Here is a 20,619-nt window from a genome sequence, read left to right on the forward strand (position 1 = left end):
CCGGCGACAGTTCCCCGTCCGGAACCAGCTGAGAAGGCCTACAGTCCGGAGCCTGCTGCTGAGAAGGCCTAGAGTCCGGAGCCTGCTGCTGAGAAGGCCTAGAGTCCGGAGCCTGCTGCTGAGAAGGCCTAGAGTCCGGAGCCTGCTGCTGAGAAGGCCTAGAGTCCGGAGCCTGCTGCTGAGAAGGCCTAGAGTCCGGAGCCTGCTGCTGAGAAGGCCTAGAGTCCGGAGCCTGCTGCTGAGAAGGCCTAGAGTCCGGAGCCTGCTGCTGAGAAGGCCTAGAGTCCGGAGCCTGCTGCTGAGAAGGCCTAGAGTCCGGAGCCTGCTGCTGAGAAGGCCTAGAGTCCGGAGCCTGCTGCTGAGAAGGCCTAGAGTCCGGAGCCTGCTGCTGAGAAGGCCTAGAGTCCGGAGCCTGCTGCTGAGAAGGCCTAGAGTCCGGAGCCTGCTGCTGAGAAGGCCTAGAGTCCGGAGCCTGCTGCTGAGAAGGCCTAGAGTCCGGAGCCTGCTGCTGAGAAGGCCTAGAGTCCGGAGCCTGCTGCTGAGAAGGCCTACAGTCCGGAGCCTGCTGCTGAGAAGGCCTACAGTCCGGAGCCTTCAGCGGTGGTCTGCAACCCGGAGCCTTCAGCAACGGTCTACAGCCCAGAGCCTTCAGCACGGGTTGACAGGTTAGAACGGGGGCTACGCCTGGCGCCAGAGCCACCTCCGTAGCTGGAGGATTGCGAAGGGGGGGGTGTAGCACAGGAGCCGTCGATGGTGGCCACCCTCCCTTCCCTCTAGGTTTGGAGTTGTTTTTGTGGGGTTTGTTTGAGGTGCATTCGGGGTCTGCACCTTTGGGGGGGGGGTACTGTCACGTCCTGACCAGTAAAAGGGGTTATTTGTCATTATAGTATGGTCAGGGCGTGGCAGGGAGTGTTTGTTTTGGTGTTTTTGAGTTTTGTTCTATGTTTTCTATATCTATGGTTAAATTCTAGTTTTCTATTTCTATGTTGGTTTTTGGGCATGACCTCCAATTAGAGGCAGCTGGGGGGCCAGCACAGGAAAAAAATAAAAATGTATGAAATGTATGCATTCACTACTGTAAGTCGCTCTGGATAAGAGCGTCTGCTAAATGACTAAAATGTAAAAATGTAATTGGAGGCCATGTTTAGTTGTTGTTTCACTTGTGTTTTGTGGGTGGTTATTTTCTGTATAGCCTGGATGCCATATGGAACTGTTTTTCATTGTTTGTTTTTGTTGAAGTGTTTTCATCGAATAAATTAAGTATGAGCACTTTACCCGCTGTGCCTTGGTCCTATCCTTACGACGCCCATGACAGCGAGAAATGGAGGTGGAAATGCTTTTATGCACAAAAATGTATATAATAACCGTCATGTGATATGGTGTGTGGTCCTCCCACTACAACTCGGGGAAGGCGTGCAGTTAGGCTACAGCTGAGTTATGATGAATTTCACATGGTGGTGAAAGTGCAAGGTGATGAGCTTAATGTTCCTTTCCGATAAACAGTATATCGAGAGTCCTATTCTGGTGACATGATGATTGGCTGCTGTTTGAACAAATATAAATAATATTTTGTACATAATGTCTTCATGTAGGCTATACCCACACCCTATCTGTGAGCTGTTGGCTAGAGCAGAGGAGCCAATAACGGAGTGGGCACATTAGCTACAGTGCATTCAGACCCCCTCCAGAGGGCCCGTGTTGCTCAGTTGGTAGAGCAGGGTTGTGGGTTCGATTCCCACGGGGGGAAAAAATGTATGAAATGTATGCATTCACTACTGTAAGTTGCTCTGGATAAGAGCATCTGCTAAATGACTAAAATGTAAATGTTGTTACGTTACAGCCTTATTCTAAAATGATGAAATAGCAACTTTTCCTCATTAATCTACACACGATAGTGTATATATTTTTATGTGACTACGTGTATGTGACCAATAAAATTTGATTTGACAATACCCCATAACGACAAAGCAAAAATAGGTTTATAGACATTTTTGCAAATTTATTAAAAATAAGTATTTGAGACCTTTTGCTATGACACTCGACATTGAGCTCAGGTGCATCCTGTTTCCATTGATCATCCTTGAGATGTTTCAACAACTTGATTGGAGTCCACCTGTGGTAAATTCAATTGATTGGACATGATTTGGAAAGGCACACACCTGTCTATATAAGGTCCCACACTTGACAGTGTATGTTAGAGCAAAAACTAAGCCATGAGGTCGAAGGAATTGTCCATAGAGTTCTGAGACAGGATTGTGTAGAGGCACAGATCTGGGGAAGGGAAACAAAAATTGTCTGCACCATTGAAGGTCCCCATTACCCAGTGGCCTCCATCATTCTTAAATAGAAGAAGTTTGGAACCACCAAGACTCTTCCTAGAGCTGGCTGCCCGGCTAAACTGAGCAATCGGGGGAGAAGGGCCTTGGTCAGGGAGGAGACCAAAGAACCCGATGGTCACTCTGACAGAGCTCCAGAGTTCCTCTGTGGAGATAGGAGAAACTTCCAGAAGGACAACCATCTCTGCAGCACTCCACTAATCAGGGGCCTTTATGGTAGAGTGGCCAGACAGAAACCACTCCTCAGTAAAAGGCACATGACAGCCCGCTTGGAGTTTGCCAAAAGGAACCTAAAGAGTCTCAGACCATGACAAACAAGATTCTCTGGTCTGATGAAACCAAGATTGAACTCTTTGGCCTGAATGCCAAGTGTCACATCTGGAGGAAACCTGGCATCAACCCTACAGTGAAGCATGGTGGTGGCAGCATCATGCTGTGGGGATATTTTTCAGCGGCAGGGACTGGGAGACCAGTCTGGATCGAGGCAAAAATGAGTGGTGCAAAATACAGAGATCCTTGATGAAAACCTGCTCAGGACCTCAGACTGGGGCGAAGGTTCACCTTCCAACAGGACAACTATCCTAAGCACACAGCCAAGACAACGCAGGAGTGGCTTTGGGACAAGTCTCTGAATGTCCTTGAGTGGGCCAGCCAGAGCCCAGACTTGAACCTGATCTAACATTTCTGGGGAGACCTGAAAATAGCTGTGCAGCGACGCTCCCCATCCAACCTGACAGAGCTTGAGAGAATCTGCATAGAAGAATGCGAGAAACTCCCAAATACAGGTGTGCCAAGCTTGTAGCGTCATTTACATAATTTAAAACGTTTTTATTTAACTAGGCAAGTCAGTTAAGAACAGATTCTTATTTACAAAGATGGCCTACCCCAGCCAAACCCGGACGATGCTGGGCCAATTGTGCACCGCCCTATGGGACTCCCAATGCCTGCCGGATGTGATCCAGCCTGGATACCCAAGAAGACTCGAGGCTGTAATTACTGCCAAAGGTGCTTCAACAAAGTACTGAGTATAGGGTCTTTTTTTCTGTTTTTAAATTTTAATAAATTAGCAAAATAATTCTAAACTTGTTTTTGCTTTGTCATTATGGGGTATTGTGTGTAGATTGAGGAGGGGGGGAACAATTTAAGTAATTTTAGAATAAGGCTTTAACTTAACAAAATGTGGAAAAAGTCAAGGGGTCTGAATACTTTCCGAAGGCACTGTATTTGCCTGTATTTACCCCCGCCCCAGCCACATTAGCATTGGATTTTGGGGATCATAACGAACTACAAATGCCATGGCGGTCTGGATGAGCGTGCCAACTCGAGGTAAATGTAAAATTCTCTGGATTAACTATCTAATATTAGTTACATATAGTAATTAAGAAATTGGCAACGTTTCTTTAAATTGACAATTTTGAGAATGGTCTTGTGCAAGTTTAAAATTGACACAATACCTGTTAGCAAAGGTGTCAGCTTGAGATGACGTTCAGGAGATTGCAATCAGGCCTACAGTCAGTGTCCAGATTTCAGTTACTATTCCATTTAACCCATATGAACCAATTAGGAATATTCTGATTATTCACGGATACAGGGATACTCATGAACAGGATATCAAAGGTGCTATGAGCTACTATCCGGAATACTTTGGACATGTAAACGTGGTCAATGAAGGTAACAGCCTCTACCTTTATGTACAGTACATGGCTATCTCATTTACCTAGTACCCCTGCGCATCCACTCGGTACTGGTACTCCCTGTATATAGCCAAGTTACTTTCTACTTACTATATATAGCCATGTTATTTCTACTCGTTATTTTTATTCGTTATTCATTTCAATTTTTGTATTTAATTTTGTATTTCTCAATCACCCAATCTTCAAGAAAAATCTAATGAATATCAATATGCAGATGGTTTATGCCCACTAGTCGACGATCATCTTACTCTACATAGACCAAATATGTGTTTATGAGTCATGAGTCCCCCTACCATCTCTGTCTAGCATGTGCACAACACTAAAATGTCAAACAATTATATTTGATTCCTGGAGCATTTAATATCATATGGTTATTTGTATGACTTATTCAAAGCTGTCCATGAATGGCTGCAAAAATACATAGCCTCAAATAATACATTTTCAAAGACAAAGTAGGCATCAGATTTCAAATATGTGATTACACTGGCAACATTGGGAAGAAGTGGAATAATAAAATACATGTGGGGAATAACTAGTCTTTTTGCAGACAAGTACAGTAATTACCCTCAATTGTAGCGCATTGTTAAGAATGAGAACTGTTCCACTGATTAGACTAAATAAAGTAAATACATGATAAAATCTGTCCCTACACTCTAACCAAATCATTGTTATACGTATTGTCCCCCCTCTAGAATCGAACTTTTGGGTTCACAATCTCGTAGACAAAAATGATTTTCATAGTTACAAATCAGGTCACCCTACCAAACTTCCCTACTAATACAAACAGTCTGCTGTCTTTTCGTTGTCAGAGATCCCTTACATAACTAAACCAATCATATGCTTCAATGTGCCGGTTCACAGTGCGGTGGCAGGACAACGATAAAGGCTCCTCTCCTGATGTTATATTGCCGGCGCAGATGCCCCTATTTCAAAGCGATATGGAGCACAATTAAAAAGTTAACGCGCGGATTATATAATGGACTAATTAGAGAAAATGTAAGCAGTAGGCTACTTTTCAATGCGTGAGATTAGAGGTGTGCCTTGAGAGCGTGAGAAGAGGGTCAAATTGTTGCGTCTCACGGTCAATGCGTGAGTTCACAGCTCTGGGCTAATCTTTTGAATACATGTAGTAAACAATTAATTACAGCAACAACATATAACATTAGCTAGATACATAAGGTTAGCAAGCTAGCTAGCTAGATAATGTTAGCAGCATGCTAGCTAGCTACACTAACAACTATTAGTGCCCTAATTGTTGATGTAATCCACATGGGAATAAACTGGGAAATTCCAACACCCAATTCGTGCCGAGTCAAAACAACTCTGAACACGTATTTTTACGCTAATATTTGTGTAAATTCTTTGGAATTGTAAATTGTGGTTGTCACTGAGTAGGCTACCCATTTCATGGGTGCACACTCCATAGATAAGGCTATACAGTCCAATATTAATGTTCAATACGCACAATAGATAAATCAATGTGGCTCATTTCACAGTGTTTGCAGTCCTGCAACAAGATAAGAGGTATGACGCTCATATTGGTGCAAACTACGTAGTTGTGTTCTGTGGGTGTCACTAGGTTGACTGATAGCCCACTCCATAGGTGCACACTCCATGGGTAAGGCTTTACAGTCCTATATTAATGTTCAATACGCACAATAGCAACAGTTGCCAGTCACATTCTGTTAAAGGTCCCCAAAGCGCACACATCCCTGGGTCGCTCCTCTTTTCAGTTCGCTGCAGCTTGTGACTGGAATGAGCTGCAACAAACACACAAACTGGACAGTTTTATCTCAACCTCTTCATTCAAAGACTCAGTCATGGACACTCTTACTGACAGTTGTGGCTGCTTTGTGTGATGTATTGTTGTCTCTACCTTCTTGCCCTTTGCTCTGTGCCCAATAATGTTTGTACCATGTTTTGTGTTGCTACCATGCTGTGCTGTCATGTGTTGCTGCCTTGTTATGTTGTTGTCTTACACTCTTTGTGTTGTGTTGTCTCTCTTGTCATGATGTGTTTTGTCCTATATTTCTATATTTTACATTTTTAATCCCAGCCCTCATCCCCACAGGAGGCCTTTTGGCAGGCCATGATTGTAAATAAGAATTTGTTCTTAAGTGACTTGCCTAGTTAAATAAAGGTTAAATTCAAATAATTATTAAAATAAAATAGCTTGACTGGTGAGCTGTGGCTCGTTTCAGAGTCCTGCAATAAGAGCTATGATGATAATATTTGCGTAAACTCTACATAGCTGTGGGCGTCACTGAGTAGGCTGGTACCCCATTTCATGGGTGCACACTCTATAGCAGTGGAGGCTGGTGGGAGGAGCTCTAGGAGGATGGGCTCCTTGTAATGGCTGGAAAGGAATTTATGAGCGGAGTCTAATGTGATATCCATGTGTTTGATATCATTCATTAATTCCACTCCAGCCATTACAATGAGCTCGTCCTCCTATAGCTCCTCCCACCAGCCACCACTGCTCTATAGTTAAGGCTGTACAATGCCTGTGCCCCCAATGCAAGTATGCAGTCTATTACAGCCACAGTGGGATCTGAACAGTTTGTTTACTGTTTATTGTCAAATACATTATTGTATTTATTATTAAGTTATGTAACAACATTTCAACCTTGTTTAGCATTATCTAATCCAAATATGGAATTATTCCCCTATTTGTTGCCGTTTGGATCAGTTTCAATGATGGACTTTTATTTTGAAAGCGCACCGCAAATTCCACTATTGTGGCTAATCCCTATTGTGGTTAGCTTCACACATAGTCGTATGAGTTCTACAATAGGGAAGGGCATGGTAACATGGACTGGAGTTTGACAGGTAAGATCTACCACGCCAGGCTGAATATCGGGAACCAAACTTTGTAATTGTCCGGCCAATTTGCTGACAGTTTTTTGTCAAGCGATTTGGTTTATTTGTGTCCAATAGCCTACTCTGTTTATAATTGGCTATTGATGTTGAAATGAATTGAGTGTCTCCGGTTGAGGTTTTTCGTGACGAGCGTATATGTTGCGCAATCTCAATTTGAAATTTATTTTAAATGGACTTTACGATCGTCAGCCTAGAAAGATTTGTATTAGCCTATAATTAAATGTTGGGCTTCTTTCTGTCGCGTTTGAACTTGTCATTTCAGACATGCGCCTTGGATTTGTTGATAGTAGTCCTACTTAGCCCAATATTTGTAGGTCTACGTTAGCCCATTATTACACTGAACAAAAATAGAAACGCAACATGTGACAACGATTTTACTGTTACAGTTCATATAAGGAAATCAGTCAATTTAAATAAATGTATTATGCCCTAATCTATGGATTTCACATGACTGGGCAGGTGCGCAGCCATGGGTGGGCCTGGGAGGGCATAGGCCCACCCACTGGGGAACCAGGTCCAGCCAATCAGAATTAGTTTTTTCCTACAAAAGGGCTTTATTACAGACAGAAATACTCCTCAGTTTCATCAGCTGTCCGAGTGGCTGGTCTCCGGCGATCCCGCAGGTGAAGAAGCCGGATGTGGAGGTCCTAGGCTGGCATGGTTACACGTGGTTGTGAGGCCGGTTGGATGTACTGCCAAATTATTTTAAATGAGGTTGGCGGCAGTTTATGGTAGAGAAATGAACATTTAATTCACTGGCAACAGCTCTGGGGGACATTCCTGCAGTCAGCATGCCAATTGCATGCTCCCTCAACTTGAGACATCTGTGGCATTGTGTTGTGTGACAAAACTGCACATTTTAGAGTGGCCTTTATTGTACCCATCACAAGGTGCACCTGTGTAATGATCATGCTATTTAATCTGCTTCTTGATATGCAACACCTGTCAGGTGGATGGATTATCTTGGCAAAGGAGAAATGCTCACTAACAGGGATTTTAAACAAATTTGTGCGCAACATTTGACAGAAGCTTTTTGTGCGTATGGAACATTCTTGGAATCTTTGATTTCACTTCATGAAACATGGGACCAACACTTTACATGTTGCATTTACTTTTTAGTTCAGTGTAGTAGGCCTACTTCAACTCCTTTTGTGTTTTTGATCTAATAGATTACACATTCTATGTTATTCATATTTGTTTCATTCTGTTTTACATAGTCACACACATACCTGATGTGTAGCCATGTTCTGTGTTTGTCCTAAAATCTGAGCGGTATCATTTTCCACCCTCTCTAGCCTATAGTTAAAGGGATAGTTCACCCAAATAACAAAATTATCCAAATCTTTTCCTTACCCTGTAAGCAGTCTATGGAAATGGTATGACAGACATCCATGCTTTGGTTTTGTTTACCTGGCCACTGTCTCCAAAAGCTACATTTTCTTTCTTTAAGGAATTTGTGGAACAAATCCAATGCAAGTCAATATCACCGATATTAGCATTTTTCACATGTCATATGCAAAGCATCGTAGCATTGATCAAAGCATGGATTTAATTTTCTGTCTCACCTTGTCCATAGACTGCTTACACGGTAAGGAAACCAGTATGTAATTTGGGTGAACTATATCTTTAACTGTAGCAATTGAGGTAGTACTGTCAGATATTGAACCTGAGCTTCTGTGCCATAAAAGTCCAGGCTTCATGGCAGACTTGGCTATAGTACACTTACATACAGAGAGGCTATTCTGACACGCTTCAGTGTTGGTTGAATGTGTGTGTTTATGTCTCTATCTCCCATAGCCTACACATAAGCTTGCTATGCTATTACTGCTATCAATCTCCTCTTGTTGTTTCAGCAGGGTGACATACTGTAGAGTGGTCTGTAGCGATGGAGGATTTCTGGGTGGTGGTCCTGGCAGGGCTGAAGGTGTGGGTCTACCTCATTGTGGCTCTTCTCATGGTGCCTGCCATGTTTGGCTTCTCCCTGGGCATCTCTGAGACATACATGAAGATCTTGGTCAAAACACTTGAGGTAAACTGCCTCTGTTCAGAAGTAGGGGGGAGGGGGGTACAACAAAATGGGAAAATCTGGTAAACTGCATTACTCAGACAACGTGAGGGGCACAGCTTCATGTGTCTATAGTTGTCTTAAATGTTATCTATTCATCATGTCCTAAATATAAGACTTGTGTCCTTAATGTATGTATATATACTACAACATTAGTGAGGGAGAAAAAAATCGATACACTTTCATATCGCAATATTATTCTGAGCTGGTGGGCTGTACCTGCACTAAAACTCCAGTAATTTCCCTTCATAGCATGTTCTCATCTTCTTAAATATGGAGCCAATTTGTTTTCAGCACTTTTATTTCCATGACTGATCAAAACTCGTTTTCTCATGGCTCTTGTCCCTCTGCAGCAGACATTTGGTGAGCAATATGTTTGGAACATTGAATCGCAATAAATGTATAGAACTGACATGGTTTTTGACAGAAAGCACGTATGTTCTCAACACTGCACTTTTCCATCTGAACATCCTGTAACCTTGTGGCCTCCTGGAAAAAATAAAAATAATAACCTTTCAAACACTGTCCAGGGGCTTATCTGGAGTGAGAGTTCAGGGGTGAATATGTGTACGTCCTTTCTCTCCTGTCCTGCTGTGGGTCATGGGGTGAGATGTCAAAGGCTAAAGATGTTTCTCATCTCTCCTGTTCTCCAGTGGGCCACGTTGAGGATCCAGACAGTCAACAAAGAGCAGCATATAATCGAATCCTCCTCATCCAACGGTGAGTCAATGAGCAGAGCTCATTGGATTAATTTGCTTGATCGATCGATTGATAGGATGGATGAATGGATAGAGAGATTTATTTACTCGCTGGTCTCTGATCAGGAAATTATTGTGGGGATTCCCTAAAGTTGCATGGTTGATATTTTAGGTTTACAAGTCTGGCCAATGTTTGGGAAAGAGAAACCTCAACATTTTCAGTCACTCCCTTTGCCCTTGAGAAACTCATAAAGAAACATATAGAGTATGTTTCTGTTTGTTCTGTTTCTCCTCTCTCTCAACAACACTGGTTCCCAAAGCCACTGTTTATCTGCTTTGTTCAGAAGCTAATTTACATGTAAAGTGCCTTAGAACAAATCCTGTATGGTAGTGTACCATAGTAGTTAAACAGGTTTTCCTCTGCTGAGTGCATTGAAAATATCATGTCAGGACTGATTTCAGTCAGCTGTCAATGGTTGAAATAGGTTGCATTTATAATATAGATATTTTTAATGAGCTCAAGGCACGTTAGATGGGATGGGGTAACCTATATGAAATTATAAACTGGGTGGTTCAAGTCCTGAATGGTGATTGGCTGACAGTATGACAATACTTACATTTTTACTGCTCTAATTACGTTGGTAACCACTTTTATAAAAGCAATAAGGCACCTCTGGGGTTTGTGGTATATGGCCAATATACCACGGCTAAGGGCTGTATCCAGGCACTCTGCGTTGCATCACACATAAGAACAGCCCTTAGCCGTGGTATATTGGCCATACCACACCCCCTCTGGCCTTATTGATTAATTATACCACTGAGAACCTAGAGACAATGTAAACCTTATCTATTTTTTAAAGTGCTTGGCAGGGGCTTGCAGTGGAGGAGGCTTGGAGCAGTCTGTTAATTAGCAGACTGTGATCGTGAGCATTTACAATATTCTGTGCTGAATGATGTGGCTCTGTGCTGGCTGCCTATCTATCCACTGACGCAATCACTTCACAATCACCAGTCTTATAGGTTTGTCAGGGGGAAATTCAATCAAACTCACAGCGCTGTGTTCACTAGCTAGCACAGCACATTAAGATGCTCTTTTAATTTGTTAGATATAAACTCACAGGATGGTTTCTGTATTGTACTCCCCTCACTGTATATGCTGTTTGTAGTTTTCAAAGAAAACAAATGGCTCACAGCATAAACATTGCTTTAGCAGGATTGATTGAATTCAGCATAAAGTCAGTCACTCTCTCTCTCCTGAACTTTGCCTCGTGCATCATCAGATTGAGTATCCTCAGCTGATTTCACTGCCTTCAGACCTCTAGGAGGAAGGGATACACTTTGTGGTGGGGTAATCTGATCCTAGACCTGTGATTACCTCGAGATGACAGACACACAAAGGGCTGTTTACTATGTTTGATGGCCTGTCATTTCTTCTGGATTCTGTAGGAAAATGGTATTGGTGATTTAACCTGTTTAGGATCAGGATTAGGGTTGTGGTTGGCGATTCTTCCACTCAGCTATCAGCCCAAGATATCTCTATTTCTCAATATGGAGCAACAGTGTAAGTTAGTTGGTGACACTCTCTTAAATGTGTTGCAGTTCTGTGACTCATTTCCTTCCTCGACAGCTCCCAACATGTCCATGGTCGTTTGACATATTTGTCATTCAAAATGAATAAACTTATTGGACTTTGAAGCTCTTTGTTTGTGACTCTGTGAATGCTGTCTGTATTGATGGTAAAATATAAAACTAATTCACGTTTATCAACTACAGATAGCGGTACGATATGATCACATCTGAAAATGATATAGGGTTGATTAGGTGATATCTTTGTGTGTGGATTTCCAGGCCTCATCCAGAGGGATGATGGTTCTATGGAGGAGGCGCTGGGGGAGTTGAGGCGCAGTCGCCCCAAACCACCAGTGGGAGGGGACTTCACACTCAGTGACTGTTTCTACTTCTACAGACGAGGCATCGAGGACATCGTAGAGGATGAGGTGAGATCACAACTACAGTAAGATTGATGCCTAATTCCAAAGTCGCTCTGGATAAGAGCGTCTGCTAAATGACTTAAATGTAAATGTAAATGTAATGCTAGATATTCCATGATGGACCCTGATAGATCTGAGCTATACAGTAATGCCTAACCCTCTGGTAAGCTAAGAGGAGTTTCCTATTTATTGCCTTTACTGTACACATCCTGTCCTTTCATATCAACGAAGGGGCATCAGGAAGTGTTTAGGGCCAGGGGTTGATTCAGGATTGGGAAAAACAGTACAACATCTATTCAAAGTCCAGACTTTATTTCTGTACAGGTAGGCCTACATTATTTGTAATGTTGTTCTTCTGATTTCAAGGTGACCCAGCGGTTTTCATCAGAGGAGCTGGTGTCGTGGAACCTGCTAACTCGGACCAACAATGACTTCCAGTACATCAGCCTCAAACTTACTATGGTCTGGGGGATGGGCGTGTTCATACGCTACTGCATCTTGGCTCCACTCAGGTAACACCTGGGCGTGTGAAATCATTCATAATCACTGTTCCCCTGTCGTAAGGCCTCAGTTCTCCTACAGTTCACATCCCTGAACCAAACATACATACCATGCACCAGTAATATTAAATGCAGTGCTTACCACAAATAATCCAGCTAGTGGCTGAATAGACAGGATGCACAACCACAGATATCAATAAAGTGTGGAGCACAGGTGGGTGCTGAGGGGAAAACGGCTCATAATAATGTCCGGAACAGCGCGAATGGCATCAAACACCTGGAAGCCACGTGTTTGGTGTATTAGTTACCATTCTGCTCCAGTCATTACTACGAGCCTGTCCTCCCCAATTAAGGTGCCACCAACCTCGTGTGGAGTGTTGGCTCATGACCAGCATAATGTGTTGTAGTGTCATGTATGTTCCTGAGTGAGAATGTTTTCTTTCAGGATCACGCTGGCATCTATAGGCCTGACCTGGCTGGTGATAGGAACCACTGCTGTAGGATTCCTCCCTAACTGGAGGTACATTTACACAGCTTTGAATCTATAAGTTCACACAGGATTGTTTTAAAGACTGAGACATTCCTCTCGTAGTTGTATTTTAGTCATCTTTAAGGTAGCATCGTGTGTGTCCGTGTGTGTCCGTCCGTCTGTGTGTTCTGTAGGCTGAAGTCCTGGCTGAGCGATTGGGTCCATGTGATGTGCTACAGGATCTGTGCCCGAGGCCTCTCCTGCACCATCCACTACTATAACAAGTCAGTTAACTGACCTCCCCTCTCACACATCTCTATTCAGCAGGCTATTACACACCATCCTGTCCCCAAGTGATCTTACTGTTGGTCCTCATGATGTGTGCAGAGATTTTTTTACTTTAACGTGTGTGTGTGGTCTCTATCTTGTTTTACAGAGAAAACAGACCCAGAAAAGGAGGAATCTGTGTGGCCAATCACACCTCCCCGATTGATATCGTAATTCTCTGCAACGACGGGTGTTACGCCATGGTATGTGAAGTAAAGCTGACATTAAGCCTCGCTTGAAATGGCTGACCTGTGTGAAATTTGTTGATTGACACTCAATTGACTGCTTTCTCTCTGTGTAGCCTATTTTTATTTTGTTCACCATTTTCTACGTTTGTGTACCTTACATTTATCAGGAAATGTACTACTTTATACTTCTTTAATCCTAATCAGATGAATTGTCTGTGAAAGGAATTCTGAGGACTTTAGATGGGATTTGACCTGATGTGTTTTAGGTGGGCCAGTCACATGGTGGTCTGATGGGAGTGCTGCAGAGGGCCATGGCCAGGTCCTGTCCTCACATCTGGTTTGAGAGGGCTGATATGAAAGATCGCCACCTGGTGGCCAAGAGGTGAACTTACCTGTTCACTGTTATTCCTATCTCTACCTACAATGTTCAGACAAGCAAGGACATGCCCATTGAAAATAGCTACAGACAAATAATCAGTCATATCTCATCATATTTCCTCATCCAGATAACATACTCCTGCCAGACATCTTACTTACAGTATGTTCTCTGCTTTATAAGTGCTTGTCAGTAAAACCAAACTAGCACATTCATGCACAAATGTATTAGTCACAATTCATTGCCATTGACAATTAGGGATATAATTTAACACTGGCATTTTCTGATATGGACATAATTATAGTTCCAGTTGGAGCTATGTTCATACTCCTCCCAGATATAAGGTTAGGTTTTCTAACTGTTATTAATGTTTGCAGGTTGACGGATCACGTGAATGACAACACAAAGCTTCCTATATTGATCTTTCCAGAAGGTGGGTTCCATTTGATTTGGATAGTCAGTCCATCTGTAGATGCTCTACAATCTACTAACCCTAGCTCTAACCTTAACCCTCACCCTTATTCTACCCCTAACCCTAGCAAGCAGTTGCTTATCAACAGATGGTCATGCTAACAACAAACTATCTGTAGAGCATCTACAGATGGAAAATCCCGACTATCTGAATAAAGTGTGACCGGTAAGTGCTACATTGGCCCAAATGGATTAGCATTAAGTTGCCCTTAGACACTGATTTAAGCCAGTGCCTTGGTTAGGTAATGTAAGCTGATCCTACACCTACAAATATACATATGCTGTATACCAGGTATTCCCAAACTGAAATCATTTTCTTCACATTTTCAAACAGTACGTTTTTATTTTCCAACGGGGCTATACATTTGGGTGAGTTATTTTTTTCTCTCACCTGAGTAGCCTCGTTTCACTGACAAAAATAAATTTAAACCATCTAGTGTTCAGCGAAAGAACAACACAATGTCAAATACAGGTAGCCTAGTCAAATAATTAACATAAAATCACATTAACCATTACTCTCTCACGGGAAACCCTCACTCTTGCGCAGACATTTAGAAACGAAAAATGACCATTTGAAAAATAAGCCACAGGAGTTTTACATGTATTCTTTATCCCTTTCATGCCCTGCCTCTAGTCCACTTACCGATATCTTAAAAAGAGAGCCTGTGAAAATCATCTGTGGAAATTGAATTTAATCAGAAGCCACTGCCAGATTTCTGGATACTACGCTCAGAGATTCTTGCCTTGGAAACTTGCGCTGTTAAGACATGTACCTATGTGAGAGTGGATTCTCGGCCCTCACTAGCATGAAAACTAAATACAGGCACAGACTGTGTGTGGAAAATCACTTAAGACTGAGACTCTCTCCAAAACAACCCAACATTGCAGAGTTATGTGCATAATTTCAAGCACACCCTTCTCATTAACCTGTGGCGAGTTATTCACCATTTTTTGCTGAACAAATAATGTTTTATATGTAAGAGGGCTAAATAAAGAGCAGAATTATTGATTATTATTATTTGTGCCCTGGTCCTGTAAGAGCTCTTTGAAACTTCCCACAAGCCGGGTTGTGACAACTCACACTGATTCTTATGTTTAATAAATGTATTGTATAGTGTGTGTGTGGTAGACTTACAATGATGGCAAAAATACAACATTTGAGAGTGCACTGACCCTGGTGCTAGATGGGGTACACAGCTGGAGGTTGAATGTTTGAAGGAGTAAGGGACTATAAAAAGTTTGGGAACCACTGCTGTATACAGTATATGCAAGTCACGTGTGTATGTATGTATGTATGTATGTATTATATATATATATATATATCATATATATATATCATATACAGGGCCTTGCAGCTTTCACCCTTTTCTGTCATTTTGGAGAGCATTGTTGTTATCATAGGATCTCTATCTTTATACTGTGTGTTTGTGGCTTATCTCCAGTCTATATTTCTGGTGTCCTCAGGGACCTGTATCAACAACACATCTGTCATGATGTTCAAAAAGGGAAGTTTTGAAATTGGAGGAACAATATATCCAGTAGCCATAAAGGTGAGGCATCAATATCACTGCTTCTGTTCAGTAGTTGACTTTTCCCTAAATCACGCAAAGATGGCATTGGGAAAGTTGCAAGAAAATGTCAGCACATCTTTGAAGAGGTGTTCTGTCAACTGTGGGACCATCTCCCTCCCGCAGTATGACCCTCAGTTTGGGGATGCGTTCTGGAACAGTGCCAAGTACAACATGGTGAGCTACCTGCTGAGGATGATGACCAGCTGGGCTATAGTCTGCAATGTCTGGTACCTGCCAGCCATGACCCAACAGGTGTGTATACAACACACACACACACACACACAACCTGCCAGCCATGCACCAAGTGCCACTGATCTATTTCCTCTTTTCACAGGAAGGGGAGGATGCTGTCCAGTTTGCCAACAGAGTCAAGTCTGCCATCGCACATCGGGGAGGACTAGTGGACTTGTCCTGGTAAGAATATCCTTCCGTCCTATAAGGATTTTCTGATAATTCACTTGCACTAGAGCCTAGGCATAAACATTTGACAGCCTAACTGCCTTGTACTGGACTATCTTTGACCTAGGCATTGGGGACCTCTTTGCTGAGGAATGGGATCGTTTCTCTTGAGCGTGTTTTGTCATCTTGTAAATGTGTATTACAGTGGGGGAAAAAAGTATTTGTACGTTTGCCCACTGATAAAGAAATGATCAGTCTACAATTTTAATAGTAGGTTTATTTGAACAGTGAGAGACAGAATAACAACAAAAAAATCCAGAAAAATGCATGTCAAAAATGTTATAAATTGATTTGCATTTTAATGAGGGAAATAAATATTTGACCCCTCTGGCAAAACCCTTGTTGGCAATCAGAGGTCAGACGTTTCTTGTAGTTGGCCACCAGGTTTGCACACATCTCAGGAGGAATTTTGTCCCACTCCTCTTTGCAGATCTTCTCCAAGTCATTAAGGTTTCGAGGCTGAAGTTTGGCAACTCGAACCTTCAGCTCCCTCCACAGATTTTCTATGGGATTAAGGTCTGGAGACTGACTAGGCCACTCCAGGACCTTATGTTCTTCTTCTTGAGCCACTCCTTTGTTGCCTTGGCCGTGTGTTTTGGGTCATTGTCATGCTGGAATACCCATCCACGACCCATTTTCAATGCCCTGGCTGAGGGAAGGAGGTTCTCACCCAAGATTTGACGGTACATGGCCCTGTCCATCGTCCCTTTGATGCGGTGAAGTTGTCCTGTCCCCTTAGCAGAAAAACACCCCCAAAGCATAATGTTTCCACCTCCATGTTTGACGGTGGAGATAGTGTTCTTGGGGTCATAGGCAGCATTCCTCCTCCTCCAAACACGGCGAGTTGAGTTGATGTCAAAAAGCTCCATTTTGGTCTCATCTGACCACAACACTTTCACCAGTTGTCCTCTGAGTCATTCAGATGTTCCTTGGTAAACTTCAGACGGGCATGTATATGTATTCTTGAGCAGGGGGACCTTGCGGGCGCGGCAGGATTTCAGTCCTTCACGGCGTAGTGTGTTACCAATTGTTTTCTTGGTGACTATGGTCCCAGCTGCCTTGAGATCATTGACAAGATCCTCCTGTGTAGTTCTAGGCTGATTCCTCACCGTTCTCATGATCATTGCAACTCCACGAGGTGAGATCTTGCATGGAGCCCCAGGCCGAGAGATATTGACAGTTCTTTTGTGTTTCTTCCATTTGCGAATAATCGCACCAAATGTTGTCACCTTCTCACCAAGCTGCTTAGCGATGGTCTTGTAGCCCATTCCAGCCTTGTGTAGGTCTACAATCTTGTCCCTGACATCCTTGGAGAGCTCTTTGGTCTTGGCCATGGTGGAGAGCTTGGAATCTGATTGATTGATTGCTTCTGTGGACAGGTGTCTTTTATACAGGTAACAAGCTGCGGTTAGGAGCACTCCCTTTAAGAGTGTGCTCCTAATCTCAGCTCGTTACCTGTATAAAAGACACCTGGGAGCCAGAAATCTTTCTGATTGAGAGGGGGTCAAATACTTATTTCCCTCATTTAAAATGCAAATCAATATAACATTTTTGACATGTTTTTCTGGATATTTTTGTTGTTCTGTCTCTCACTGTTCAAATAAACCTACCATTAAAATTATAGACTGATCCTTTCTTTGTCAGTGGGCAAACGTACAAAATCAGCAGGGGATCAAATACTTTTTCCCCCACTGTATGTTTTATTTGTAAATTGTGTATATGCTCCTGAGTGGCGCAGCGGTCTAAGGCACTGCATCTCAGTGCTTGAGGCATCACCACAGACACCCTGGTTCGAATCCAGGCTGTATCACAATCGGCCATGATTGGGAGTCTCATAGGGCAGAGCACAATTGGCCCAGCGTCGTCCGGGTTTGTCCGGTGTAGGCCGTCATTGTAAATAAGAATTTGTTCTTAGCTGACTTGCCTAGTTAAATAACAAATAAATATGCAGGGCTCCCCTGTAAAAGAGACCTTGGTCTCATTGGGTCTCCTTGCTAAAATAAAGGTGAAACAAAAAAAGCACAGACACGTTTTGTTTCTTAGAAAACATACATTCTTAAAGAACATGGGTCCCATGTGGCTCAGTTGGTGCTTGCAACGCCAGAGTTGTGGGTTCGATCCCCACGGGGGCAAAGTATGAAATGTATAAGTGTCTGCTAAATTGTAAATGTTGCTTAGGTGTGTTTGTTCCTGTGTAGGGATGGGGGCCTGAAGAGAGCCAAGGTGAAGGATATGTTTAAAGAGGAGCAGCAGAAGATGTACAGCAGCATGGTGGTTGGGAGTGAGGAGGACAACAGCAGTCACAGTGACTGACACCCTCCACTACCACATGAAAGGGGGAGTATGGACAGGAGATGGCCATTCCCGCCTGATGACTGACTGACTAATACTGATGACCACGGACTAGACTGCCATCGTGTGGATGGACCATTCAGTGATGTAACATTTACAGTGTCTTGCAGACTGTATGATAACTGATAAGCCAATGGCATTACAATGGAAAGACTGTCAACACTAGTGCAATGGAACTGTAAAGGAGATGAACTGCAGGTCCGATTGGAATAGCTCTTTATTGTTCTGCTAGAAAATGACTGAAATTCTGTGTTTGGCATTTGAATAAATGAATAACCTTGCAAATAGTCCTTTTGCGACCGTATAACTTTTTTTGTTGTTTAATCCCAAAGTTCTGAATGTCAAAGTTTTGGCTGTTTTTTGTCCGAATGTTTTTTCCATTTTTTTTTCTTCCTGTATGTTGAGCCCAGTAGATCAATCAATGCTGCTAATCGTTTGAAAATAAACATTAGTGTACAGCTGTTCCCTCTTTTAGTGGTGTGTTTATTAACAAGCTCAGCTACTCGAACAAGGTAGTCAGAGTCAGTAAAACACTGTTGATGATTTAAAGGTTTTATAGACCGTACTGTGACTAGTTTTGCATGGTATACCGGTACAACGATTTGATCACGGCAGTGCGATTTTAGCATGTAAATCTTGGTGGGGCAAAAAAACATGAAAAGTAGAATGCATTCCAGCAAGCCACGAAACAATACATTAATTGTACTCAAACGGTGCCCACAAACTGTTAGGGCTTACGTAAAGCTGTCCCAACATCTTACCACTGATACACCTGGCTATCAGCGGAGCCTTATCTGGAAGCAGTTCATTCAGCCTCTTTTACTGCCTTTTAAAAAACATGGCTGACTTGCTTAAACAAATGTGGTTTCTAATGACAGTTGAGATGTACTAACTATGGCATAAGGGGACGACGAGCGGATAAGAGGCAATCCGTATTTTCGATTAAGACAATGAGCGAGCTAGGACCGATGTAACGTTAGTCAATATAACTATTTGTTTAGCACTTTCAAAACATACAGCGACAGAATTCAGAACATGGGCTGTTCTTACACATGGGATTTCTCCCTGTACACCAAGTTAGAACCGTAAATAATACAATATTCAATGATTCATTTCTCTAAAACAGGTTGTAGGCAAAGTTAAGAGGGGTAAATATCTCCCTGGCATATTACATCATTTATGAAGCTGCATACAAAACATTTTTGGACTCACATTGTTGTGCTGTGATCACTTGAACAGGAAGGTGGCGCGGCGGTCCTCTGAGTTAACAGTTGTTTTGAGCGCGGCACAAATCATGCTTCAGCATGGCCAATGTTGAATTTTATCATTTTAAACATAGGAAAGAACCCCTTTTGGGACCACACAGCCACTGTCACTGATTCCTTCCAAACCACTCATTGAATTTGCTATTTCCAACTTGTGTTGGATGGCCGATGAGCACCGATACGTTTTATCTATAATTTATTTTCATTATTTCTCTTCCTATGACAAGAATTAAAAATGATTTGCCAGTAGATTGTCGACATGATTCATGATAATGACTGCTAGCTAAGATTGTGAAAGTATGACGTTGACATGATCAGTCCAATCAAAGCTACTGTACATATAACATGATTTGACGTCATTTTATCAGTGGCCAATGACCTTGAGCCTTCTTGGACGGGCACTTCTAATGTAACTCAATGGCAGCACCCAAGGGGCTAGAATTTTCTAAGTCTACCCTTAGACTTGGCAGTGACGTAGTGTCCCCATGAGTGACAGAACACTGAGCCAATCACGGTGCAACACTCCATATTTTCTGTTGGCTTGCCCCACCACCACAGAAAGCACTGAGCTAGGCTGAAACATCTGCATTTTGGAGCTGCCTTACTCAAGAAAACAAAAAAGAGACCACGTTTGTATGCGGCCTTGTTAACTCAATGATATATATTATTTTTACATAATTTTCAAACTGATATGTGACACGTATTAATGCCAAAATAACATGCAAAACAGGCAAGCTTCCCCAAAAAGTATTTTTAATATATATATATATATATATTTTTTTTTGCAAAAAATGTGGGGCTCATAACCCCACCTGCCCTGAATGATGGGTCGCACTGTATCATGGTACCAAAACATACATTTATAGCAACATTTTAGAATACCCTAGTACCTTCATATGATATTACTGAGTTGTTCAACCCTACCGTTCTAAAGAACCTGGTAGAGCCTGTTATAAAATGTTTATAAAGTCTGTTTT

The 20,619-nt window shown here is 42.4% G+C and overlaps 1 protein-coding gene across 4 annotated transcripts in view; it reads left to right on the plus strand.

The window, feature by feature from the left end:
• The window catches only part of agpat9l (1-acylglycerol-3-phosphate O-acyltransferase 9, like), a 50,173-nt gene extending 31,332 nt beyond the window's left edge, over positions 1-18,841 (plus strand). Inside the window, exons 1-14 of one of the 4 annotated variants that reach the window (XM_029763484.1) lie at positions 6,768-6,859; positions 8,764-8,939; positions 9,629-9,695; positions 11,522-11,670; positions 12,031-12,176; positions 12,610-12,684; positions 12,828-12,917; positions 13,070-13,163; positions 13,415-13,530; positions 13,902-13,957; positions 15,460-15,545; positions 15,690-15,818; positions 15,901-15,980; positions 18,224-18,841. In XM_029763484.1, coding sequence (XP_029619344.1) covers positions 8,796-8,939; positions 9,629-9,695; positions 11,522-11,670; positions 12,031-12,176; positions 12,610-12,684; positions 12,828-12,917; positions 13,070-13,163; positions 13,415-13,530; positions 13,902-13,957; positions 15,460-15,545; positions 15,690-15,818; positions 15,901-15,980; positions 18,224-18,338 — 1,347 coding nt within the window. In that variant the 5' untranslated portion in view covers positions 6,768-6,859; positions 8,764-8,795 and the 3' untranslated portion in view covers positions 18,339-18,841. Of the gene's footprint in view, positions 1-6,767; positions 6,860-8,763; positions 8,940-9,628; positions 9,696-11,521; positions 11,671-12,030; positions 12,177-12,609; positions 12,685-12,827; positions 12,918-13,069; positions 13,164-13,414; positions 13,531-13,901; positions 13,958-15,459; positions 15,546-15,689; positions 15,819-15,900; positions 15,981-18,223 lie in introns of those variants that run through there. The other 3 variants (XM_029763485.1, XM_029763486.1, XM_029763487.1) reach the window with 3 other exon arrangements.
• Positions 18,842-20,619: the final 1,778 nt, after the last annotated feature.

This window comes from Salmo trutta, chromosome 9 (assembly GCF_901001165.1).
Source record: "Salmo trutta chromosome 9, fSalTru1.1, whole genome shotgun sequence".
Taxonomy (NCBI): domain Eukaryota; kingdom Metazoa; phylum Chordata; class Actinopteri; order Salmoniformes; family Salmonidae; genus Salmo; species Salmo trutta.